At 34.9% G+C, this 27,792-nt stretch overlaps 2 protein-coding genes across 5 annotated transcripts in view; both read left to right on the forward strand.

Annotated features, from left to right (window-relative positions):
• Positions 1–16,926, forward strand: part of slc4a2b (solute carrier family 4 member 2b) — a 45,823-nt gene extending 28,897 nt beyond the window's left edge. For all 4 annotated transcript variants that reach the window (XM_058765826.1, XM_058765828.1, XM_058765827.1 and 1 more), the window contains 18 exons: positions 1,971–2,170; positions 4,317–4,453; positions 5,439–5,619; positions 6,542–6,677; positions 6,889–7,090; positions 7,876–7,981; positions 8,287–8,471; positions 8,592–8,808; positions 9,301–9,507; positions 10,267–10,415; positions 10,905–11,099; positions 11,179–11,418; positions 11,538–11,627; positions 12,111–12,277; positions 12,579–12,832; positions 13,032–13,201; positions 13,358–13,531; positions 14,789–16,926. In XM_058765826.1, coding sequence (XP_058621809.1) covers positions 1,971–2,170; positions 4,317–4,453; positions 5,439–5,619; positions 6,542–6,677; positions 6,889–7,090; positions 7,876–7,981; positions 8,287–8,471; positions 8,592–8,808; positions 9,301–9,507; positions 10,267–10,415; positions 10,905–11,099; positions 11,179–11,418; positions 11,538–11,627; positions 12,111–12,277; positions 12,579–12,832; positions 13,032–13,201; positions 13,358–13,531; positions 14,789–14,869 — 3,091 coding nt within the window. In that variant the 3' untranslated portion in view covers positions 14,870–16,926. The remainder of the gene's footprint in view (positions 1–1,970; positions 2,171–4,316; positions 4,454–5,438; positions 5,620–6,541; positions 6,678–6,888; positions 7,091–7,875; positions 7,982–8,286; positions 8,472–8,591; positions 8,809–9,300; positions 9,508–10,266; positions 10,416–10,904; positions 11,100–11,178; positions 11,419–11,537; positions 11,628–12,110; positions 12,278–12,578; positions 12,833–13,031; positions 13,202–13,357; positions 13,532–14,788) is intronic.
• Positions 16,927–25,217: 8,291 nt separating this feature from the next.
• Positions 25,218–27,602, forward strand: zgc:195173 (uncharacterized protein LOC792613 homolog). The gene is made up of 4 exons (XM_058765831.1): positions 25,218–25,773; positions 26,338–26,448; positions 26,664–26,765; positions 27,330–27,602. The coding sequence occupies exons 1-4, from the start codon at positions 25,579–25,581 to the stop codon at positions 27,414–27,416; spliced, it is 495 nt and encodes a 164-aa protein (XP_058621814.1). The 5' UTR covers positions 25,218–25,578; the 3' UTR covers positions 27,417–27,602.
• The last annotated feature ends 190 nt before the right edge of the window (positions 27,603–27,792 follow it).

Here is a 27,792-nt window from a genome sequence, read left to right on the forward strand (position 1 = left end):
ATCAATTTAGTAATTTTTTAAATTTTTTTCTTTATTTAGTTTTTTTTTTTTTCAGTTTTATTTCAGTTTTATTTCTTTTAGTGTCAGGTTAGACTAAATGAAATAAAACAAGTTTAAGTTCTTATATTATTATTATTATTATTATTATTATTATTATTTCTTATTTTAGTTATTATTATAGTTTAAGTTAACTATAATAACCTTATTGTATACTTTGTGCTTTAGGACTATTAAGTTAAATCTTTTTGTTAAATATTCAGGATCATCAAAAAATATATATTTTCATAAGTTAAAGATATTTTCCTCAATTCTCATTAATGTAATGCAAAAAAAAACAAAAAAAAAACAAATGTGTGTGTGTGTGTGTGTGTGTGTATAAATATTATATATATATAAAGTCTCTTTTTCTCATTACTATAAAAAACAAACAAACTTGGAACTATCAGGATTTTCTAATAGGATTCATAAATTCCAGTTCATAAAAATGATTATAATATTGAAAAGTCATGAAAATTTGGTTAGTCATGGGTTAAATAATGCTCAGCTCTAAAATAATTAATTGGCTAGAATTTACTCCTTAAGCATGCAATATCTATAAAATGGTATTTATACATTCTGCTAGTGTTTGTTGTACTGCATTTAATTTATGCAGATTAAAAAACAACCAATTAAAAGGTAAATGGCGCCATGAAAAATCATGAAAATTGTCATGAAAAATTGCATAACACTGCAATAAAAAATACTAATGGCCATTGAACAGGCTTAATTTTCTTCATCCAGCTTTTGTTTCATTAATTTTGTTGTGAAATGTGACCTGGACATATTTTTGTGTAACTTTGGTATTTTGGTGGAAACCATGTCACCATGGTAAAAATTTTAAGGGAAGTTCTCAGTATTGCACAGTTTCTTAGTCTTCATTTTGCAGTTTTGTTGCAGTATTTACTCGTTGAAATGGAAGACATTGCAGGTTTCGTAGCTCGACCCGTAAAGCATCCACCTTCAGCTCTCTGATCTTGGTTTACTGTAAATTGTATCATTAGATGTGCTCAGCACAACCTGTTCGTTACCTAGTGCCAGTTATTTCAGAGAGCAGCAGGGTATCAGCCTCTCTCCAGACCTTCATCACCACTGTCTACATCACTCACCCGTTACTACTAGCAACCGCACTTTGCTTTTATAAAGCGCTCTCCACCTTTCCTTTCTGCTTTCTCATCTTTTTAAATGCAGGGGTGTCTTTACAAGCATCAGGATTCATTGCCAGATCATTTCAGCTGGTTGTTTTATTCTGTTCTTTAGTAAAGTAAAGGGCTTCTGTCCCTACATTTAACAATGTTTTTGGTCTGAGAAGCTTTCAGAAACATAAATCGGTTTAAACTAAAGGTAAGTGCTCATGAAGATGTTGTTTTTGTTGCAAAATTAACTTTTAAATCAAACAGAAGAATATCTGGAGGTGATATTCAAGACTTTAAAATCTTACTCTTGAAGATCTGTGATTAAAATTACGTTCTAATTTTCTTTAAAATTATGACAGAAAATGTTTACGTGACATGCATATAATTTTTTGTTGTAGACAGGCAAAATGTTTTATTTTCTCTTTAGGTTATTTATCTTAATAACTAATAAATGTCTTTTGTTAGCTTTTTATAATAGCAAAACACTAATGTTTCAAAAATAGTGTATTTACTCCGTGTTAACTTTCCATTAAGTTTTATGTTTTTGTGTTATTGGTTTAATGAAAACTAGTCTCGTCGCGTGTAGATAAACTAATTAAATTAAATGTTTTATTAGTCTGTTGAAAGCTCCTCCATTTAATGAACTTCACTTCATTCAAGACAAGTAATGTAAACAGCATGAAATTTTACTCCTTGTGTGGACTTTCCATCAGGTTTTTGTATTTTTTTTTTTATTTTTTTTTTTTTTTTGTGGTTTAATGAGAACTACTTGACAAGGTGTCATTTTGTCTGTTGTAGGCCGTCTGAACCTGCTCCTCCGACCCCTAGCGCCTCTGAACCCAGCTCTCTGCCCCGTGTGTCGAGTCGCAGCTACGACCTTCAGGAGAGACGTCGCACGGGCAACATGACGGGGACCGAGCAGGCCAAATACCAGCGGATCCCCACCGATGAGTTTGAGGCACAGACCCTGGCCTCGGCCGACCTGGACGGCATTAAAAGTGAGTTTTTAATGCACATATCCAATAGGCTCCATCTCTACATTGTTTTTCTTGGGTTTGGTGGTAAATCTTTAGGTACATTTATTCATGAAACTTGCGTGGTGTTATTCCTTAGGTTGTTGCTTTGTCCTGTTCAAACTTTCCATAAACACTTACCCACCAACTAATTTCTTGGAAGCTTCTGGATCTGAAATCTCAATAATTCAATACATTTTAAAATGAAGCTGCCATCTTTGGTTCTATGGTTAACATACATTTGCATTAATGCATATTGTAGATGCTTTTATCTAGAGTGACTTACAAGGCATCATTTTATCAGTTCTTGTGCATCTTTTTGACATTCCTATGCATAAAAAGCCAATGCAATGTTCAAAAGTTAGGGGTCAGCAGGATTTTTTGTTTATTAATACTTTTATTTGACAAGGATCATTGAATGATTTAAAAGTGAAAGACGATTATGTTACGCAATTATTGATATTTTGAATGGAAAGTTCAAAAGAACAACACTGATTTAAAATATAACTATGAAACGGCACAACTGTTTTCAACAGTTAATAGAAAATGTTTCTCGAGCAGCAAATCAGCATATTAGAATGATTTCTGAAGGATCATGTGACACTGAAGACTGGAGTAATGATGCTGAAAATTCAGCTTGCATCACAGGAATAAATTACATTTTAAAAATATATTCATATAGAAAATGGTTATTTTAAATTATAATAATATTTCACAATTTTTACTTTTTATATCAAATAAATGCAGTCTCGGTACGCATAAGAAACTTCTTTCATAATTATTTTTATTTAATTTTATTATTTTTTTAAATTTTATAAACAGGGAAGTTTATATTTGGGTAGTTTCCAACTATTATATTAGCAAGTAAAGCACAAATCCATGACCTGGTCTTCTAGGATCACAACATCTAGAAGTCGGAGTTTCCACTAATTTCATAGTCTCTCGGGTGATTTGTACCAAGCATCCTGCTACACTTCACAGCAAGAATCTTTTGTGGCCCAGCTGGACAAACCTTATCAGACTTCAGCTGTAAATCAGCGGTTCCTGTAAAATACCCCATCAGCTTTCTCCGTCTTGCTATACAGGCCACTAATTAGTCTGGGAAAAGGCCCATCTGCTGCTATATGCTCGGCGATAGGACTTACACCGTTTCTGTCTACAGTTTACTTTGACCTGTGGATGTTAGAACATCAGTTCATAGACAAAAACAGTTAATCAACAAGTTAAAGTCTGCTCGACCAGCATGTTTCAGTCGCTGTGAGCTCTCATCTGACATTGTAAATCACTGTCAGGGTGTGAATGCCTTTTTTTGAGGTTTATATAAGAGTGTAAAAGTGAATTTCAACTCGCTCCGTCTGGCAGTGTGAGAAAAGGCTTGGCCTCTTTTCTTGATTGGAGTTTGTTCCTACACTCAGCCTAGTTAGTCAAAATCCCCCTAAATTCCCTCCCTGACCTTTTTACCCTGAATGTCTTTGGCAACTTGCCCATCCTGTAATTTCACTCTGATGACCGTTGTGTTATGAACAAAGCCGATGACCTGCCTCTCAACCCTGCCAATGAGATTTTAACTAGTGAGTGTTCTCATTTGACTGATTTGAATGCTGCAAGTACATGCATCCTGGGAGAAATCCATCTAGAATGAAAATCTGAAATATTTTGTAGTATAGCGCAATGTTTTGTAATTTTGAATGTGTTACATAATTAATTAAAGGTTATATTATATCAAAAGTTATGGGTAATAAATAAATAAATAAATAAATAAATAAATATATATATATATATATATATATATATATATATATATATATATATATATATATATATATATATATATATATATATATATATATATATATATATATATATATTTATTATTATTATTTTTATTTATTTTTTTCCATAAATAAATGACACATTTGAATGAAAGTAATGCTTTTATTCAGCAAGGATGCATTAAATTGTTCAAAAAAGACAGTAAAGATATTTATAATCTTACAGAAGATTCCTATGTTGGTCTTTGCCTTGAAGAGCATGAGAGACGTCTTTTTAAAAACACAAAAATCGTACACAACAAACTCCTGCAGCCTGTTCTTTAAATAATATGCATGTTTTTATTGTTTTATTCTTCCAGGTCATCGTTTTGAAGATGTTCCTGGAGTACGTCGACACCTGGTCAGGAAAAGCACAAAAGGACAAGTGGTGCACATCAGCAAAGATCACAAAGAGCCCAGCACACGCAGTCGCAAACTAGACCGGACGCCACATGAGGTCAGACAGCTGTTCACAGATACTAGTTTCTTGGTTTTTCTAGCTTGGCTGCTAGTTGATGTCTGTAGTTTGGTGGGAACTAGTCTGTTAACCCTATCTGAACTCCCAAGGTTCATGAAAAACATATGTAAATAAAGCCTTTATAACATATAACAAAATCTAAATCTAGTCTTGGATATTAATTTATCAAAAACTGCAGGAATTCTTGTGTAATTTGGTCACTAATTAGTGTACACAAATGCTTGTTTAAGGTGTAACCGAATGCTCTGTGGGAATGTTTTAGTGCCATTGCCTCTAGCTGGGATTTTAGGACGAATTTGTCTTCGTACACAATACTAGCTAGGTTTCAGATGTCTTTACAGATGGCTTTACAAAGTCTTGATGGGTTGTTTTAGCACGTTTAGTCCTTTTCCCAGATTGAGACGCATTCACTGCATTGCATTCCCACTTTATTTCAGACAAGCCCGCTGTCCTTCACAACAAATAAAAGGAGGATTTTAGGGGGCAAGACCTGATTAAAAATGAATGAACTTCTTCCCTTTCACACACCTAGAAATAAAGAAAAGATCAGCTCGGGTAACTGGACACCGCGAGCCTTCAGAGTCAGCCATGTTTTATTAACGCCCTCAGATCCCCCTCTAGACAGGTAAACCAGCTATGTCTTAGGGTAAGCGAGTGTACTTATGGGCCGTTTCACTTCTAAATAACACCAGTGGGTGATCGCGTCTCATCAGTCAGTCCTGCTCTAACGGCATGGTCCTTTTAGACTTTTCCAGACGGCTTGCTCAACACCAGAAGGTCAGGAAATGATGTGTTGGTGTACATGCACATGCTGGATGCATCGATTGGTGTGTGATGATATGTTTTAGGCAGATCAAACCAATGTTAACTGAAGTTAGCTGAAGTGAATAGCAGGTGTCTGTTGCTCTTAGGGAGTTGTAATAGCATTTTCTTCACTCTTTTATTGCATGTTCTTTGGCACCAGGTGTTTGTGGAGCTGAATGAGCTGATCATGGATAAAAACCAGGAGATGCAGTGGAGAGAAACGGCTCGCTGGATCAAGTTTGAAGAGGATGTGGAGGAGGAAACGGACCGCTGGGGGAAACCTCACGTCGCCTCGCTGTCATTCCGCAGTCTGCTGGAGCTGAGAAAAACCATCTCTCATGGTGAGAAACTGGTGAAACCTGCTTAAAAGTCTTAAGTGTTTTGTAGTGAAGAGCAAATGTCAGGTTACAGCCCTTAGCAGTAACACTGTATATTGCGATATCAATGTTTGATGATTCATTTTTGCAATGTTTGCGTAGTTAATTGCAAAAGCACCATAGTGTCATGCTGCATGATGTGCAATGTTTCTAAAACTGTTTTAAACTGCTATTTATATATCGTTTTTATATATAATATCTATATTAATTGAGAGACTACAAGCAATATTTCAGTTAAAAAAAGTTACTTCAGAAAAGTTGAAAAGGGAGCAATAATGTGGATTATGGATATAAAATTATGTACTATTAAAATATGGATAAAAAAAATCTCAGAGAATTGTTAATCACTCACAAAACCTAAAATATAAACATACCTTAATAGATTAATTATACATGTGATTTTAATCTCAAATCTTAATGTTGAAAAATTAAAACATGCATATTATTTATCAACACCAAGATTTTTATGTATTTTGAACAAACTTTATCAGTGAACAGTAGTATACATTTATAAATTAACATTTACTGTATGCAGATTACGAAATGCTGATGTAATATTGCTGCATTTTCAGTTTTCATTTTAATTTGAAGCTATAGTATTTTTTTCTTTTTTTATATATGTCTATATAGTGGTTTTAATTTTTAGTTTGAGTTATTTTAATACATCAGTTAAACTAAATGAAAATGAGAAGTTGCTTTGACAATTAGCTGAAATAAAATAGGTTGATATTTTGTATATTTTGTTCACTCTTATTTCAAGTATAGAAATGTTATTGTTTTAGATTTAGTTAACTTGAATAGTTAACTACAACAACCCATATTGTTATAATGATTGCATCAATGATAATGAAGATTAAATGGCCTCATGTTTGGTTTCTCTCATTAGGAGCTGTGCTTTTGGATTTGGACCAGAAGACTCTTCCTGGTATTGCCCATCAGGTGGTGGAGCAGATGATCATCTCAGACCAGATCAAAGCTGAGGACAGAGCCAATGTGCTCCGTGCTCTTCTCCTCAAGCACAGGTAGAGCTCGGATTTATACAGTGAGCAATATCTAAGAAATGGCGCATGAGAATTCTGCTCTGTTTGCATGTTTATTCTCATATAATCTATTGGTTTTTATTCTACACCATTCACCATACCGCCACCTGTCCATATATAGATCCACACATGACCCTTCGCAGTCTCTCCTAGTGTCTCTTACCCGCTGGCTCCCTTGTTCTCCCTCTCTTAGTCACCCAAGCGACGAGAAGGAGCACAGCTCCTCCTTCCCCAGAAACATCTCGGCGGCCAGCCTGGGCTCCCTGATCAGCCATCACCAGAGCAGCAGTAACCACCTGTCCCCTGTCCCCGAGCCCTCCGTCACAGAGCCACTCATGGGGTCCACAAGGAACAGTCAAGACAGCTCACTTCACATTGACATAGAAAAGAACGAGGTAATTGGTTGGAAGTGGTTGAACTTTTTAACTTTTTTTAATTTTTTTATTTATCTGTTTACTTTGACTTTTACAAAAATATATATATAATATACACTACCAGACATTTGGAATAATTATTTTGAATGTTTTTGAAATCCTCTTATGCTCACCAAGGCTGAATTTGTGTAATAAAAAAACAACAACAGTAAAAACAGTAATATTGTGAAACATTATTACCTTAGTATTATAAAAAGAGAAAAGTTATTTTGAAATGTTGTTATAATGTTTCATAATATTACTATTTATTGTTCAAATAAATGCAGCCTTGGTGAGCAGAAGAGACATTCAAAATTGTAATTATTTAAAACCTGTGACTGGTAGTGTATCACTTAAAATTAGATTTTTTAAATGTATATATTTATTATTATTTGTAAAAAAAAATTTCAACGTCAAAAGAAAACAATGCATTTTTTCATTTGTAAAGTACAGTAATAAGTATACGTCATGGTGTTTTGCTGATTTAAAATATATTATAGTATATTTTATATTATGTGGTGTTGTTCATTTTTTAATAATAATAATAATTATTATTATTATTATTTTATTTACCCTTTTTTTGTATTTTGGAGTGAAATATGTTTATTTGTGAAAGTTACCAACAATATTTTTTGATGCTTGTGTATTGGTTGAATGTATTTTTGTGACATTAAATGTGAAATTTCCCTATAAATAAAAAATAAAAAAATGTATCTCTTCAATTCTTCAGTTTTTTCTTGATTGTTCTTATGTCTCATTATTTGCAGAAAGATTCTGCTCCACCCATAGGAATGCACAGATCCAAATCCAAACATGAACTTAAGCTTCTGGAGAAAATTCCAGAAAATGCTGAAGCCACTGTGGTACTCGTTGGTAAGCAATTATAGTCTGATTCTGAATACTATAGGAATCCTTTTGGATTTGTATCAATCTGGAACAGTCCTAAAGGTCTTAAATAAGACTCATTTAAGACTCCTAAATAATCTGGAATTTGGAAAAATAAACTGAAAAAATATGAATTTCAGTTTTTCCTGTTTAAACGGTTAACAATTGTTTGTACATTACTACTGATGTGATTCCAAATCAACCAGATGCATCAGGAACTAAAATGACTATTACAGAACTAACAAATTATTTCACAAAACAACAGGAAATTTAATGTATTGCTGTCTTTTTAGGCAGTGTTGACTTCCTGGAGCAGCCCACCATGGCATTTGTTCGACTTCAGGAAGCTGTAGAACTGGACTCAGTGTTGGAGGTACCGGTTCCTGCTCGGTTTCTTTTTGTGCTGCTTGGTCCGCCCAGCACCAGCATGGACTACCATCAGATCGGACGCTCCATTTCCACACTCATGTCCGACAAGGTGAGAGAGACAGTTGGCGGTCACCACTGCACAAGTCCAAAGGGGGACGCATTGTTTCATGCCAAAAATTCAGACAATAATGCCTATATCCAGTGTTAACTCGATCGCATCTCTCTCCAGCAATTTCATGAAGCTGCGTACCTGGCAGATGATCGGCAGGACCTGCTCAATGCCATCAATGGCTTCCTGGACTGCAGTATTGTTCTCCCTCCATCAGAACTGGGCGGTGAAGATCTTCTGCGGTCCGTCGCTCACTTTCAAAGAGAGATGCTCCGCAAGAGAGAGGAGCAGGAGGTGGCCTTATTGTCCAAAGAACCCAAGAGCCTTGAAGAGAAAGGTTCTGTTCATCTTTTATTTTGGTTTTGTTTTATAGCTTTGTGTTTTTTGTTGTTTTGTGTTTGTTTGTGTGTGTGGTGGTTTTTTGTTTGTGTTCTTTATTGCTTTTTTGTTTTTAGTGTTTGTTTTTGTATGTTGTTTTTTTTTGTCTTTTTGTTGTTTATTATTTTCTGTTGTTGTTGTAGTTTTTTCTTTTCATTTTATGTATGTTTTGAGCATTTTTTTTGTCTTGTTTTCTTTTTTGTTATTAGTGTTTATTTTTTGCCTTTTTATTTTGTCTTTCTGTTTGTCTTTTGTGCCTTTGTGTAGTTATTGTCATTTTATGTAGACATTTTGTTGTTTTTTATTTTGCTTTTCCTTTTGTTATTTTTTCTAGCTTTTTTAAATTGAATTTGAGCGTGCATTTTTAATTTTTTTTCAACTTCCATGTTTATTTCCCCAGCAAACTGTTCTATTCATAATACCCAATATTCTCTCTCTATGTGTAAATCAGAGGCCTTGCTCACACCCTTAAAACTAGAAGACGACCCTTTACGACGCACAGGCCGTCTGTTTGGTGGGCTGATCCGTGACGCCCAGCGACGTTACCCAAAGTACATCAGTGACTTCAAGGATGCACTGAACCCCCAGTGCATGGCTGCTGTCATCTTTATTTATTTTGCTGCTCTTTCTCCCACCATCACATTCGGAGGCCTTCTAGGTCAGTTACACTACCGCTTCGTCTGTACTCTTACCGACAGTAACATATTAATAAGATTTTAAATGCAATAAAATAATCATTTTAAATGCATGTGATCAATTACATAATGAAAATATATTTGGTTAGTAAACTGCAATCCAACATCAAAAGAAAACAATATGTACATGTATGCAGACATAATAAGTGTATGTCATGGTGTTATTTGTATTTTTGTGCTGATTTGAGAAAAAAAAAAAACTACTTTTTTTTTTTTTTTTTTTGCATAAGCAGATACTGAAGAATCTAAGATTGGATCATTATTGTAGTGATTAATGTTTCTGGCATGTTATATGTTTGGCTACAATTATTTTAACCCTAACTTATACAGTCTCTCCCATTCTCAATACAAGATCTCAGTCAGAAAATAATTCAACTGTTCATGGAAATAAATGTTGTGATGTTGCATAAAGTTGTCAGAACAATGTCACGATGAAGGCACACTGTAATCAAAGCTAAAGATGGTCTAATTAAACTTTTTTTTTTTTTTTTGGCTAGGCAGTGTATATCTCTTCAGATCTTCTCAATTTAATTAGTAAATTGCTTCCAGAACTGACTTAAATGACTTTAAACGTCTGCAGCCAGTTATATAACAAAAGGTTATCATGATACACACAACCAGTGACTCTGATCCTGATAAGTATTTTAGATTACTTTTGCTTGAACTCCAGATAGCGTATGTGTCCGACCTCTCTGTTCAATAATTCAGTTTTGTGTGTACAGGTGAGAAGACTGAAGGGCTCATTGGCGTGTCGGAGCTGATTGTGGCCACATGTATTCAGGGTGTGGTGTTCTGTCTGCTCGGGGCTCAGCCACTTCTGGTGGTGGGCTTCTCTGGACCAATCCTGGTGTTTGAAGAAGCCTTCTTCTCTGTGAGTTTACAATACTCTTGCTTAAACCAGATTCCCTACCATAAATATGATCAATACCATAAATATGCTTTCAAAGGTCAAGATCACCGTTCTTCAGTTATTTTTTATTTATTTATTTTTCTCAGCTTTTCCTAGGCCATACAAAATTACACAGTGGCATTTATTGAAGGGTGAAGAAGCACCACAATTTCAATATTGTATCACTAACTTGTCAATGAAGTATATGTTTTTGGGCTGCCTAATTTTTAATGTCAAGAGAGAACGATTTTTATCAGGGTTAAAAGTTTTGAAGGACTTATTTTGTAAGATGGACCCAGAAAAACTTTTGTACAAGTACATTTAAAGAATCTTTTATAGAATTATATAAACAATGTATTTGTTTTTCTTAGTTGAATTTTATAAAATGCTTTAATATAATGGCAATAAAGCTAAATAAAATATCAAATAAATCATTATATAAAATATCTCCTCTGTCCTTATCTTCTCCAGTTCTGTAAGGGCAATAATATGGAGTACCTGACAGGTCGGGTTTGGATCGGTTTTTGGCTCATCATCATCGTGGTGGTGATGGTGGCCTTTGAGGGCAGCTTCCTGGTCCGATTTGTCTCACGTTTCACTCAGGAGATCTTCTCCGTCCTCATCTCTCTCATCTTCATCTATGAGACCTTCTCAAAGCTGGCCAAGGTAGTTTGGATCATCTTTTGGTTGTGTTTGTCAGCATATATGATCGTGAAGTCCTCTTGACTGCTGATGTTCCCCACAGATATTCCAGGAACATCCTCTGAGACGCTGCTCTGCTACGGCTGTTGATAACTCAACATACAACTCAAGCATGGAGGATGTCACTTCAAGTCCATTAGCATCAAACAGCAGTGCGTCAGAGACGGTGAAGGTGGTCGGTGAACCTAATACTGCATTGCTTACCTTTGTGCTCATGTCTGGGACCTTCTTCATCGCCTTCTACCTGCGCAAGTTCAAAAACAGTGCCTTCTTCCCTGGCAGGGTAAGACGCTGTCTGATAAAGTCACCCCCTGTTGAGTGATTAGAACATTACAAAGGAAAATGTAGTTGTAATTCGTCCATTTCTGTTTAAAAGAAGACAATTGTGATCTTTTTTTACAGCTAAGAAGAGTTATTGGAGATTTCGGAGTTCCTATTGCCATTCTCATCATGGTTCTGGTAGACTACAGCATTCGAGACACATACTCACAGGTGAGAATGGATAATTTTTGATTTGCAGATGATTTGATGAAGTTAAAGTCAAGTAAAGCAAATGATAATATGAAATATAAATGATAGTAATACTAAGTACCCTAAATATTAAAATTCAATGCATAAACCTGCACTATATGTGCTATGGATATCTAAAATTGGCCAGTTTGTTGAAGAGATTCATTAGTATCACTTTCTTTTATTTCTTGTTCTTTTTAACGCTACACTCATCATATTTTCTTCGTGACTTTATTTTGAATTCATTTTGCATTATTGTAATTTTTTTTGTTATTGTCCATATTTATTTTTAATGCTTCACCTTTATAATTTATTATTAATTTTTAAATATTTTTTTTTTATTTACTTTATTTTTAAGAATTTTCTTTCTTCTTTTTCTAGTGTTTTATTACTTTAATATTTTTTTCTCATTGGCTTTTTATTCACACATGTATTCTGTCTTTTTGTTATTGCCGCACCCTACAGAAACTGAGTGTACCCCGAGGTTTTTCAGTGACTAGTCCTGATAAGCGAGGGTGGATAGTCAACCCTCTGGGCTCTGATGGTCAGTTCCCCATCTGGATGATGTTTGCCAGCATCCTTCCAGCTCTGCTTGTCTTCATCCTCATCTTTATGGAGACACAAATCACAACGTGAGTCCATTGCCATGTTTTGTCTCATCATAATGATGATTACAGAGCTTGAACATAAGGACATTTGCCCTAAGATCAAAAATGTGTTTTTGAGCAGGGTATTTTTGAGCCAGTGAAGAAATCTTTGTTTTTCATGATATGTGATATTTTTTCAAAAAAAGGGTTTACAGGTTCTTAGTTTAAAAAAAGCTGGTAATTGTATAACTGTAATGTAACTCATATACATATACAAAATTTTTCTCCCTGATTTATGGTACACATAAAATGATGGCAGTATTAGAGACGCTCTCTCTCCTTCTAGGTTGATAGTCAGTAAGAAAGAGCGAATGCTGGTCAAGGGTTCTGGTTTCCATCTGGATCTGTTGCTCATCGTGACTCTCGGTGGCACCAGTGCTCTGTTCGGTCTGCCGTGGATGGCAGCGGCCACTGTTCGCTCTGTAACCCATGCTAACGCCCTCACCGTAATGAGCAAAGCCGTCGCCCCGGGAGACAAACCTCGAATCCAGGAGGTCAAGGAGCAGAGGGTGACCGGGTTACTGGTGGCAATACTTGTAGGTGGGTTTCAAACAATTACTGATTCCAAAATTATGCATCTAAATGCATCCTGATTGATACAAACTGCGGCTTACTGCTTTAAGATTCATAGTATTGTATATACATGCATATTAAAGCAGTGTAAAATGACTATTGTACACATTGCTATATGTATTAAATGAAGAAAAAGTCATCAAATTGCAAATTTTGTTGGCTGTAGGTCTCTCAATAGTGATTGGTGATCTGCTCCGTCAAATCCCCATCGCTGTGCTGTTTGGTATCTTCCTGTACATGGGTGTGATGTCACTGAATGGAATCCAGATGACAGAACGAATCCTGCTGCTGCTGATGCCCCCTAAATACCACCCCGATCACACCTACGTGCGCAAGGTCAGGACCCCAGTCTGTTTTCTGTTCATTAATAGGTACTGTGGCAGTAGCATGCTGCAGTAATGGTATCAGATACTTCACAGAAATCAACAATATGAAAGGTAGAACTGGTTTGTACTGTGCGTCTTGACTGAATTTCTGTGACTGGATCCTCAGGTGCGGACCCTGCGGATGCATCTGTACACTGCGATACAGGTGGTCTGTCTGGCTGTCCTCTGGGCGGTCATGTCTACTGTGGCGTCGCTGGCTTTCCCGTTTGTTCTCATCATGACCGTCCCTGTCAAGATGTTTCTTCTGCCACGCATCTTCAGCACTCGTGAGATGCAGTGTGTAAGGATCTTTGCATGCACAAAAATACACATTCTTTTTCTTGCATTTTTTTTTTTAAGAATTAATACTTTTATTGTGAAGACAGTAAAGAAATGTATAATGTTACAAAACGTTACATTTATATTTCAAATACATGCTGTTCTTTTGAGCTTTTTATTCATCAAAGAATCCTGAAAAATATATTGCAGTTTCCACGAAAATTGTACCTGTAACATTGATAATAATAAGAAATGTTTCTTGAGTAGCAAATCAGCATATTAGTATGATTTCTGAAGGATGATGTGACACTGAAGACTGGAGTAATCACTGAATCACAGGAATAAATTACATTTAAAAAATGTATTCAAATAGAAAACAGCTATTTTAAAGTAATATTTTACAATTTTTTAGTTTTAGTCAAATAAATTCAGTCTTGGTGAGCATAAGAGACATCTTTCAAAAACATTTTAAAATATCTGACCGGCCCCAAACTTTTAAACAGTAAAAAAAAAAAAATTTTTTAATTACTTCCAAAATTAAATTAGATATATTTAGTAAACATATACAATTTCTTTCTTTTAAAATCTATATGAAACTGCCTTCATAGCCCATTTTATTTACACAATATTATTTTATTTTTATTTTCATTCATTTTCATATTAATTTTATTTTCAAATGAGGTGACACCACCTCAAAAGAGACGGAGCAAGTCTGAAGTCATCACTTCCACCACTGAAAAAAATAAAAATAAAATTGCGACTTTTCATCTCACAAATCTGACTTTTTCTCGCAATTTGGAGTTTATTGTAAACTGGCAATTCTAAGAAATAAAGTCAAAATTGTGAGATATAAACAATTATAAGAGTCTTTCTTTTCTCATAATTAGACTTTTTCTCATAATTAGACTTTATAACTCGCAATTGTGAGAAAAGAAGTCAGAATTGAGAGAAATAAAGTCATATTTGCAAGTATATAAATCGCAATTCTGAAAAAAATATCAGAATACTACATTTATATAACACAAATCTGACGGGGAAAAAAAAGTCAGAATTCCGAGTTTATATAATGCAATTCTGAGAGGGGGGGGAAAGTCAGAATTGTGAGAAAGTGTCACAATTACTCTGTTTTGTTTTTAATTCAGTGGCGGAAATGGGCTTCCATAGTGCACTGATGTATCATGCACAAAAAGATACACTAAGAAAGTAAAGTAGGTCATTTTCAAAATCACGTTGACTAATGCTGTTTGTGTGGCTTTTCTATCTCTCTTCTGTGTCTCAGTTGGACGCTGATAATGCAGAGCCCACTTTTGACGAGAAGGAGGGACACGACGAATACACAGAGATGCACATGCCAGTCTGAGCCACGACAGCAGCTGTCTGTCTCTCGCCTGTCTTCCTGTCAGTCACGCTATTGGCCAATAGGACAGTTGCTTTAAAAACCTTGATAAACCAAATCGCACAGCGAGTCTTGACATGCTGTAGAGGTGAGAATAGTGCATTATGTCCACCCGGCATTTCCAGAGACACATTTCATTTGTATTAGAGAGCTGCTATCACACGTTTAGCCTTAAACAAGCGTATTTGTCGCCTATGAGGAAAACGAATGTACCTTATGGGGTTAACTGGACGTTCCTAGCGCCATTCAGGGCCCATGCAATATTATATGAAGTTTTAGTCAATATTCATGATCAAGAAAGATTGCCAAGGTCCATTTCATCTTATACTGTATGTATGTCTGTGCTTTTAATAGTTTGACTGCCTTTTTTTTCTGATTCATGACCCAGCATACATTAATCACAATCAACAGTATTTTTTCTTTTGTTGCCATCCGATCATGACTTTTTTTTTCTCTTTCAGAATTCTGTCTAAACAGGTGTTTTCTCTTTTATAATGCATGAAAGTCACATGAAATCCTAAACTCTCAGAATAACTTTAGATGTGCAGTTGCTGTATCTTTTATATTGACTGTTACATGCAAATGACTCATGAACTCTGTTTTTGAGGATGTATTTGGTAGTAAATGGTCTTGAGGGATTTTAAGATGCGTTTTAGCTCGGATAGATGCACTAGTGACCTAGTTTGGAGTCTTAAAACCCATTTTAAGAAAAAGAAAAAGTGCATCCCTACAGATGATCCCAAAATTGTAGTTCATCATAGTTAATTTATTAGAACTAAATATGTTGACCTGATAAACCACATTTTCTACCACATTTCTGAAGTCTTTCCACATTTAATGTTGAATTAACACTAAAAGCCTGTTCTTCTCAGCACTAGTTCTCAGCAAACACACAATGTAGATTTTGATTTACTTACTAATTATTTATTTGTTTAATGGGAACCGTATTATTTATGTAAGTTCGTGAGGGATTTTGCCACAGAATTCCTGAATATCACACATTCACTAACATTCTACTTTTATATTTTTGGATCCTTACAGTCAGTTAGCCGGGGAATCTGCACTAATAAGATTCAATTCAATACATTTTCACTGGTTACAGTAATTAAGTTAAGCATGTTATGTTTGTTATTTCAGTAGCATTTCACATTTGTTCGGAAAGTTTTGTCCTTTTTTAATATATCTTTGGAGGTTTTCATACCATTGTGCTTTAAACTACAAAACAAGTGCTTTACTTATTTACATTCCAGATTATGATTCCAGAATCGGATGCGTGTTAGGATATTTTAATTATAGGAAGATGTTATGTTAGTTTTATATTGCTTTAGATCATGTATGTGCTAACTAATCACATATGAAGAGTGAACTCAAAAATAAATCATGTAGATGTTATTTTTATTCGACTAGGAATGGGTTAGAAGTTTTGTCTTTTTTTTTTTTTTTTTGAGCGTGCAACGTGACTGGATCAAGAATATTTTTATAAAATGTTGTCTGTGTTGTCGTTTAGTACATCAGGACCATCAGCACATTGTACTTTGTCACCGTTGTTTATCTTTGACATTCCCTCAGCCCGTGTTCAGCGACTGGTTCCAGGTTTGCATGACACGTCTAGACATGTTTAGAACCAGAGAACTCTGGGAAATCTGATCGTAGTGCAGCACTTTGAGGTTGTGTGTGAATGCAGGCAGGAATATGCTTGCGTTCTGTGTTGCTACAGTGTGGATGCTCAGCAGCACTTGTTTGTAGATGGTATTTATGGATGCTTTACGGGGTTTTAAGACTGAAGGTTAATGCTGGAACATTGTGGTCATTTTAACATTTGCTGATATTGGTTACAAAAGTATGACCTTATGTTTGGCAAAGGGAAGTGAGGGTCATTTACCATCTGTGTGCATTTTTATGCATATTGTTTTTACTTGTTTGGTTAATGGATATTTGATTATTAAATGTTCCTCTGTACATAATGCAATATTTACAGCAAATTCCAAATATTGCAAATAAAGTTGATTTTTCTATTTAAATTGGATGCTCATGTTTTTTTGTTTAAACTTCAATTTCAATTGTAATATTTTTTTTTTCCCACCAGTACTGTGGCCAAGCTAATAATTTTGGAAGGATGCATTAAATTAAAAAGTGACCGCAAAGACATTTATAATGTTACAAAAGATTTCCATTTCAAATAAATGCTGATCTTTTGAACTTTTTCACTTTCTATTCAAAATGCATTTCTTTCTATTCAACCGTTTTCAACATTGATAATAAGAAATGCTTCTTAAGCAACAAATCAACATATTAGAATGATTTCTTAAGAATCATGTGACACTGGAGACTGGAGTAATGATGCTGAAAATTCAGCTTTGCATTACAGAAATAAAAAATAGTTATTTTTAAATTGTATTGATTTCTACTGTATTTTTGATCAAATAAAACAAACCTCATAACAACAGCTGAATTTAAAGACAATAAATAACTGTATTTCTGCTTGCGGCAGTGTTCTTATTTAGTCCCTCATTTGTACACATCATGCCAGGACTCCACATGAACTGAGACTGTTTTAGAGAATATTTAACCTGGTTTTGGGTAAGCAGACATTTGCAGTTGTTGTTGAAGTTCAGACGGGTTAAAGATGGCTGTGCTGCTGTGGATCGTGCTGCTCTCTGCTGGAGTCTCACTCAGTCGAGCACAAGAGTCCTTCAGCAAACTCCCAGACATCTACAAGAGAGGAGTGGAGCTGACTTTACATCAGATCAATGCCCATGACAGCATCATGAACCATTATCTCTTCTTTAAATCTATTCATCAGGCAGAAATTGAGGTAAATCCATTCTTCCCATTCTAAGTTTATTCTCTCTTCTGAAATCTATCCGTCTGTCTGTCTATCTATCTATCATCTGTCTCTATTATCAGTATCTTTACCTAAAGTACAATTTAAATAAGCCAAATCCTAAAATGACACATATTACATGTTGTCAAAAAATGTGGTAAGTGTAATGATATTTTAATTGATCTGCAATATGTTTGTGGTACTAAACAAGACTTCACGGCAGTAGAAGATAATTGTTTTTCTAACACAATCGCGTGCAGATTTTTGTTGGGTATAACATCCTGATGAGCAGGTCAGAAATTCCTAAGTCTCCTGCTGCCAAGTCATTTTTAGGTCAGAAATCAAACATGAAAATCTCCTGGGATCCAACAGCAAAGAGGACAGAAGTGAGCTGCAATGTTCTATGGACATGTGGAAAAGTTCTATACATTTTAGATGAATTTCTATCGTCTCTATAGGCAGGATTTGATGTCAAATTCATCTACCATAACTTTTATCTGAAAGCCACCGAGTGCGAAAGAGGAATGGAGAATGCAGATGCAACCACATGTGCGTTCAGGAATGATCGGGTAAGTGTGATTTATGTGAATTTAAAGCAAATATGCATTTCAAATGTTCTTACAGTTGCATGTCAAAGTAAAAGAAGTCATTTTCCAAACACGCATTAAATCTTAATCTTACTGGGTGCTTTAAAGGACAATATGTATTTTATGTTACATGTTGCATTTGCAAATTATAGTACAGTTGAATACACTGCTATTCAAAAGTTTGGGGTCAGTAAGGTTATTGAAGTCTCTTATGTCCACCAAGGCTGCATTGATTTGATCCAAAATACAGTAAAAATGGTAATACTGTGAACTATTATTACTATTTAAAATAATAGTCATGTATTTAATATGCAAAGCTGAATTTTCAGCATCATTATTCCAGTCTTGAGTGTCACATGATCCTTCAGAAATCATTCTGATAAGCTGATTTGCTGCTCAAGAAACATATTTTTGTGGAAACCATGATACATTTTTTCTTTTCGGGAATCTTTGAATAGAAAGTTTAAAAGAACAACATTTATTTGAAATCTGTTGAGTGTCTTTACAGTAAGTTTAATGCACCTTTGCTGAATAAAATGTATCACTAACCCCAAACTTTTCAATAAATACTGAGTAAATCCAAAAAGTATTTTTGCTGCTGATGCAATATACACTATCATGCAAAGTATTGCATATTGTCAAATATTGGTGGAAATATTAAGATCTACAGTATATATAAAGTGACCACAGCACTCAAAATTAAATGTGGATTAATTTTCTTATAGTGTCTCAATTTCCATATTCCTCCAGCCTCGTGTTGACTGTGTGATCTGCTACAAAATCTCTGAAGGAGAAATTAATAATAAGCCTAAACCTTATTTAAACTGTATGCATCGACGATTGCTTTCAAAGGTATTCCCTCTTCATATTCTTCATTTTGATGATGGATTCATTACCTTACCTGGAAAAACACTTGATCTTATCATAACTGTCATTATGATGTCCATTTTTGCAAATATTTTGCCCAATATATTTAAAAGAATAGCTCATCCAAAACTAAATAAATTGCTGAAAATGTGAGTTTCTTTCTTCATCAGAACAGATTTGGAGAAATTTAGCATTACATATGTAAGGAAAACAGATCGATTTATCTCAAAGGGAATCATTTATGATTGTATAGGGAATTTGGACAGAATCAGTGTTTCATTGTTTTTCTTCTCATCGTGGTTAAGTAGCAGCGGGCGTGCAGGCCGAAGCACGCTGGAACGGCGCTCAAAGAACGCAAAAAGTGATTGCAAAAGCTAAAAGCACAATTTGATGGTGTCCTGAGTATTTAAACTGGGCTGTTGGACACATCCAAAATGGTGTCTTGACCAATTAGACATAGTATTAGCTTGGGGTGTTGCTACCTTTATCCTCCAAATACATAAATCAACGTTATCGTATCAGTCACATGGTCTGAATTTTCTCACTCTTGCAGAGTATAATTTTGGACATGATTTCTATAACCAGAATATGATACATTTGACAAAGAATTGATTGGAAGAAACGTTTCAAGCTAGAATTTTCACACTCATACATATATCAAACATGAATATGAGCCCTTAAGCTATTCAATAGTTATTAAAAAGACACACACAATAAGTGATTAGAACATGATAGTCAAATGCGTGGGTTACATAAATAATATCCAGAGTTATGCATAGAAATCATTAGTTATGCAAAGATGATTTTGGTTCATAAAAGACAGTTTCTGTGCCATTCTGTGTACGTGAGAATATGTTCTGTGAAGACCAAAGAGGTTAAAAGGTCTCGTAAGGAATTTCAGTCTGGTTCTTGTCCTCTAGGTGGGGGAAGTCAATCCCAGAAAGCTCATGATTTCTATCATGGGTTTACAGGCGATGGTCATGCTGTGCTTCTCTTTGACCATTAATCTTGGTTACTTGCCCCAAATTTGACAATCTCCTTCCTGAGTTGGGGTTATCAATAAGTGTTCTTTTGTGTTAATGTTGCAAGCTGTTCTGTGAAAGAGTTGTTGGTTAGGCTTGCTTCAGACGGGCTGGCGCTATAGGGGTCTGATTTACGGACATCCTGTTGTCTTGGGCCTCTTTGTGGAATTTCGGCTCCTCATATTTCAATTTCTAATCGAATCTTAAATTGTCTGATTTGCTCTGATGTCTTACACATTACTCGCTCACCAATGGATCCTCTGCAGTGAATGGGTGCCGTCAGAATGAGAGTCTGATAAAAACATCACAATAATCCACAAGTAGTCCACATGACTCCTATTTGAAGTTAAAACACCTTAATGATGAAATTGTTTATTACAAACACAGCTTTTCACAAAATATGTTAATTGATGGAGTGGTGTGGATTATTGTGATGTTTTTATGAGACTCTCATTCTGACGGCACCCATTCACTGCAAAGGATCCATTGGTGAGCAAGCGATGCAACGCTAAATTTCTCCAAATCTGTTCTGATGAATAAACAAACCCATCTACGTATTGGGTTGCCTGAGGAAGAGTACATTTTCAACTAAATTAATTGCTGGGTGAAAGATTTCAAGGTGTACAAAACTTGAGCTGTGTGTAGAAGTGATTCTTGCTGTCAACATAATCTTTGTGTTATTGTTTGAACACAAGGAAAGCAAGAGAGAGAGAGAGATTGGCTGTTTCCGTGTGGGTTTTGGCCATCTGACCCCGACTCCTGTGGCATCCACTGGATCCTAGAGAACAGCTGGAGGAGAAACGTCATTTGAAATCTGATGTTCTGGAATCTACTGGCTTCACGATCTCAAACACAGCATGTTTTAGCATGTCTGTTCTTCGCCAAATCAATTCTTGCATCACATTTATCTGATTGTCAAGACCTAAAGAGAAGTACCAAAGAGAGCATTGCACAGTTGGAGTCACATTTTATATATTAAATCAACAGGGGATGTGTTGCATAAGAGTTCAATGTTTGCCCTGCATGGAAAGAACAGCTATTTTCCACACAACAAATCAGAGTTCTCCAGAAGTCCATTAACTCCTTTTAAATATGAATGAATAAATAAATAAATGCATATTACACTATACAATAAAGTGCTTTAGTTTATCAGTGCAATAAAATATTTTACAAATAATAAATGTTTCAATAGTATTGTTCTTATGTACTATTAGAAATTTGAGGTAGCCTGCATATTCTGTTTATCATATATTTGTTTTTGTTTTAAACGTGTTACATACTTGGCCATGTTTGTATGTTGTCTAGACGTGTTCAGACTTGCAATACAGTATTATGTCGAAATAAATGGAGTAAAGGTTCACTAGGTAGTTATAAATATCATTCTCACCAATGTACCATAGCCTTCTGTTTATAATATGCGCTATGCCATTTTTTTTATCTTCCGCTTTAAATGCTCGAGCTCTTTAAAATCACGTTGATTCTGATTGGTTAATATTTTGTATCGTTTATCAGGTGAAAAAAAATCGTTCTGAAGTCGATTCCAAAAATATTGGTATAGTTGTGGTGTGAACTTCGCTATTCTCAAAGAATTAGAACGATTATAATAAAGCTTTATAGTGTGAACGGGCCTAAATCTGGTCATAGAGCAGCACTTTTGAGATTCAGACGTTTGTGAAAATGTTTAATCTGATAATATTAATTATAATATAATTATTTATAGTGAGCATTCCTCAAAGAGAACTAAGGCCCATTTAGGTAAAAATGTGTTTTAATTAAATTTTTTTTTTTTTTTTAATGTAGCCTACACACACAGCGCAGCTGGTTTGCAGCAGGCCTATTTTAAATAAAGCAGTTTTTTTTTTTTTTTTTTTATACCTAAAACTGAAACTGAACCTAGTTAGCAAATAAAATCAAAATAGTCCTTTTACCTCACTAACAGCCGTATTATTCACTCTTACCCAACAACGGCACAAAAACAGTCCAGACTTCCTGGAATGAGGTTGTTTTTGAGCGCCAGCAGCGGGAGGTCGTGCTCAGACTGGTTAAAGATGCCTCTGCTGCCGCTTGCTCTGCTGCTCGCTGCCGGAGTCTTTCTGAGCTCCGCCGAGGCTCAAACCTCCTTCAGTAAACTCCCAGACTCCTACAAGAAAGGAGTGGAGCTCGCGGAGCAAAACATCAACGCTCACGAAGGCGTCCAGCATCATTTTCTCTTCTTTAAAACCATTCAGCAGTCACAAATTGAGGTAAGCCTTTCTCTTTGTTTCTTGTTTGTCTTTTCTCCTCTGACTGCTCCGAGATTTCACTCGGTCTAACGTAATAACAAATTTCGTTTCTTTTCTTATTTTAGGTTTAAAAAAAATACAATTGAAGATAATAAAGTGGGAAGAAATTATAATAGACCTACATTTTTTTTCTCCCAAAAAAATCATAACCATGGAAGTACTGAGAAGTGCACGTATGGTGTTAAATGCGAAAAGATATGTCAGATTTACCTAAATAACCATTTTCTAAAAATGGTCATTATTTGAAAAAAAATTATTTTTGCTTTTTTTTAAAATATATATTTCCAAAACATTTTTATATTAATACATTTTACATATATATTTTTGTTTAAAATATATTAATAACTGTAATGTACAGATAATGTTGTAAATATTTAAAAATATAATTGATTTTCTTTATGATTTCTAAAATGTTTATTAATCAACATGTATACATTGTGTATAGAGAAAGTTTTGCTTGCTAAATATGATCAAACTGGCCTTCTTTTGTTTGTTTATTTTTTGTAACAACTTCAACTAAATGAAAATGAGAAATGTTCCCTTGACAAAAATACAATTTTTATATTTTATTTCAGTTTCTTTGTATTTTATTTGAAATAATGAAAACACATTTTTTATGCTTTTAGTTAATGTTAGTAACCCTGGTGTTTGTTTGTTTGTTTATTGGATGAATATCTATCGTCTCTTTATAGGCAGGGTTTGATGTTGTCTACATCTACCAAAACTTTTATCTGAAAGCCACCAAGTGCAAAAGAGGAACTGAGAACGCAGATACAAGCACATGTGTGTTCAGGAATGATCGGGTAAGTGAAGTTTACATCGACTAAAGTAGCAAAAAATACTTTGTTCCACCTCTGCACATACCTTTATAATTAGAGAATAGAGCTTGAGGCTTTGCACAAACAACTGCACTTTGATTTATATAACATGCATGCAATGCCATAAGAGCAAGTTATTGTACCATATGTTGGAAATCATGCGGATTCTAATTAAACTCGTGCTTATTTATTCCTCCAGCCTCTGATAGACTGTGCTGTCTGCTATAAGACCTACGCTGGAGCGATTGAGGCGGAACCCAAACCCTATGTGAGCTGTGTGCATAAACCCGCTCTCACTGAGGTGTGTCCTTCTCATACGCTTCACATTCAGCTCAACTCACACAGACCTGCTTTGAACAAAACTTGAGCTCTGATATTAAAATGAACTAACACTGTCTAATTGTTTTTAACCCAAGGCCATGAAGAAAGAGAGAATAGATCACTGTAATAAGATGGGCTACAGCAGCGGATCCCCCACCCTGCTGTCTGTCGTATCATGAGCGCCTGGAGACGACATCTGCTGGTGTTTTGCTCTGAAGAGCACAGCGTCAGTGATTTTAAATGTCATATACTGTTTCCCTCCTGTGCCAAATCAACTCTTTCTTCATGCTTATTCGAGCCACAGGAACAAACATGATAACTACATGTAACATTTTATCACTTTAATCATCACAAGCGAGCATCACTGTGACCCTGTAACCTAAAACCTTTTTTCCTAACCTATTATTTTTCATGTTTATACTTTTTAAAATGCATACTTATAAATGGTTACATTGATCTGATCTTGTCTGTAAAGGTATAAACCTGTATTAACACGATATCCATAGCTACAAGTATTTAAAAGAACATACAAATAATGACTATAAAGCATTGCAATGAGTGCTTCAAAAAAAAAAAAATCTTTACCTTTATGTTTTAATATTGTCTCATATGCACTTAACGTTAAAAAGATAATATTTTACAATAAGGTTTCATTTGTTAACATTAGCTAACTACATTAGTTAACATGAACTAACAATAAATAATACTACTACAGCATTTATTAAGTTCTACATTTGAGTTAATGCACTGTGAATTAACATGAATAAACAATAAACTAGTGTTTTATGAACTAACATTAACAAAGGTTCATAAATGGAGTAAAAATATATTTCTCATAGTTCATGTTAACTATTGTAATGCATTAAAAGAGAACTTGGAGAATGAGGTGTTATAATTTTTAAAAAATTGTATTTTTTCTCAAAAAATAAAATGTTCGATTTTATTTTTATTTTTTTTCATGGTGGAACAAATATAATAAAAATATACAATGAGAAATGATCTTAGGTTAAAGAAAGGTCATTGAATTTCTTTGATCTTTGTCATTTGCAAGATCAATTGAAGTGAACAGATTTGGAGAAATTTAGCATTGTCACTCGCTCACCAGTGGATCCTCCCCAGTGAATGGCTGCCGTCAGAATGAGAGTCCAAACAGCTGATAAAAACATCACAATAATCCACAAGTAATCCACTCGACTCCAGTCCATCAATTAATGTCTCGTAAAGTGAAAAGCTGCATGTTTATAGGAAACAAATCGATTATTCTGACGGCACCCATTCACTGCAGAGGATCCATTGGTGAGCATGCGATGTAGTGCTAAATTTCTCCAAATCTATTCTGATGAAAAAACAATCTACATCTTGGATGGCCTGAGGATGAGTAACTATTGTGAGTGAGCTATTCCTTTAATACAAATAAATATTATTAATAAACAGTTCTAATGAAATCTCTTAAGGCAATTTTCCGCCCTTTGTTCATCATTTCATGTCCCAACTAGTCAGCATGTGGAGCTGGATCACATCCAGTCCTGCCTACAGCGTTCACTGACTTGTATTTCGGTTATGTTCGTCATGAAACTCAAGATCGCATATTGTTTAAAGATTCTGACCTGCATAATTTAGTATCTTTCCCATTAATTAAGCCAAAATCCTTTAGTATCTGTTCTCCACTGGATGGCAGTCCGATCGCCCAGACCGCATGATTTCACATTCCCTCTGTATGTGAAAGCAAAACACAAAGACACAAAGACACAAAGACAAAAAGGAAGAGGACTCACCCCACAAAAACATGCCAAGATTGCACAATCTCTCCCTCCATTATCTCGCTCCCTCGTGTACGGTGATTTAGACTCAACACATCCATCACGGTTTACATTCTTCAGATGTTTTGCACTTTGTACCTCTGTATAACCTAAAGATAAGCCCGTCTGAGGGATATTCTGGATTGTGCAAAGATGGCTGTGTTTCTGTTCCTCGTCCTGGTCAGTGCTGGAGTCTTTCTGGACACAACGGAGGCACAGGAGGATCTAAGCAAGCTTCCTGATAACTACAGAAAAGGTGTTGAACTGGCTGTGGAACAAATCAACTCATACCAGACAATTAAAAGTGTTTTTCTCTTCTTCAAGAGTGTGGAAAAATCTGACATTGATGTATGTATCTTTTTTTGAAGCATTACCTTCTTTATGCAGACTTTAAAAGCAATTTATTTATTTATTATGAAATTCAAATGGCAATTTTTATACTGTTAACCCTTATTTTGTGCTGGAATTGTTTTTGTTTTTTTGTATTTCTATTTGAAACTGGTTGATTGTATGCCTTATTGATCTGCTCCTTAGTTTTTGGGTGAAAAAAAAGTTTTATTTGTGGATTATTTATGAGCAGTTTTTAAAAGACTGACCATTTTTGATAAGGAACATAAGTGTAACAAAGAAAGAAAAGAAAATCCTAAAAACCCTGTGTGAGCAAAGTCATTTCATTTTATTCCAGTTCAATAAAATAAACTAGAATTTTAAGCAAAAATAATCTTTTTCTATGTCAGAATGACCGGATTACAACATGAGTGTTAAGTTTTGCATTTTACTTTGGTGATGTTCATATCTGAGTCACAGAAACAGTTAAACAGAAAGGCACGAGCTGAAGTGTGATTGTGATCTTTTTGTTTATTGAAACAATTAATGTGGTCTGAAGTTATATCTCAACCTGGTTTATTGTAGGGTGGGTTTGGTGTTAGTTATCTCTACCATCGCTTCTACCTAAAACCCACTAGATGCCCTAAAGGAACTGCGAATGCAAACCCGGGTAAATGTGCTTTCAGAAATGACAGAGTAAGTTGCTACAGAATTTCATTTTTGTTAAATGCACTTCACATGATTGTATTGCTTTATATTGCTGCTTTTGTATGACATGAAAATGCATGATGTAAAGCTAAAATGCACTGGTGTGTATGTTGTTCTTTGTTCCATCTTTACAGTCTCAGATTGAGCTTCAGATGTGTTGGTATAAATGTGATTGGTAATGTTTCTCATTTGTCTGTTCATAGCCTCTAATTGACTGTGGAATCTGCTATAAGATGCACGAGGGAAAGATCCAGACTTACCCGAAGCCTTACGTTCACTGTATTCACAAACCACAGCTCACACAGGTCATTCATCCCACATGAACGTAAACATCACGTAGAGCGATTTGTTCCTAAATAAACACTGCAAACAGGCTGTGAACTGTTGGACTTGATACGCAGTTATGTTGTTGAAGTGTTTAAAGGGAGCTTTTGAACAAGAGCTTTTTGTCTCATACTAAATTCATGGATATACTTTACTGTGGCTTTGAAACTAGCTAAATTTGAACTTTTTTTTTTTTTTTTTTGGACACCTTTCATATAATGTTATGAAAGCAAAGAAGAGAAACTGAAATCAGGCACATTTGATTAAATGGTCCCATTTTCAAAGAAACTGCATTGTGCAATATTGCAATGTCATCCCAAGAAAATCAGATCCACTGTCCATCATTAAGGAAAAAGAAAACCATTTTATTTTATTTTATAATTTTATTAAATGATTATTTTATTTTATTCTGTGCTCTCATAAGAAAATTGTCTTAGAATGATAAAAATGCTTATTTTCACAACACAGCTGGAGGATGAGGTGTATTTAATATTTGTCTTCAACCTCTTGGAATTATTGAATATTAACTGTTATTCTCATTTCAGGACTTGTTGAAAATGAGAGCTGAACACTGCAGCCAAATGAGCTACGCTAACGGGTCTCCATCTCTCCTGGCATCAAAGAAGTTATAGTGGATAAAATGATCACATATCCTTAATATTACTGTTAATAATTTGATGAATTCATTAATAGGTGTTGGTCACACTGCACTGTAATTGTATCTGTTCTTCTCTGTGCATCTAAAACTAGAGTCAGATATTATGAGTATTGCTATTTGTTTAACATCATTTATTCATTAAAATTTTAATGATTTTCAATCCCTTTAATCTTTCATTGTGATAACATTTAAAACTCGGCACTGTTTCCTAACAAAGACATATTTTTGTGCAACTTTATACATGGCTAATGATCGCTGGTTTGTTGAAAGAAGCACATTTTAAAGTATGTTGCTTTTGAGCACCGCCACTAATAGCTGACTAGTTGAGGCCAAATTACAGACACAAACCC

Source organism: Onychostoma macrolepis, chromosome 24 (genome assembly GCF_012432095.1).
Source record: "Onychostoma macrolepis isolate SWU-2019 chromosome 24, ASM1243209v1, whole genome shotgun sequence".
Taxonomy (NCBI): Eukaryota; Metazoa; Chordata; class Actinopteri; order Cypriniformes; family Cyprinidae; genus Onychostoma; species Onychostoma macrolepis.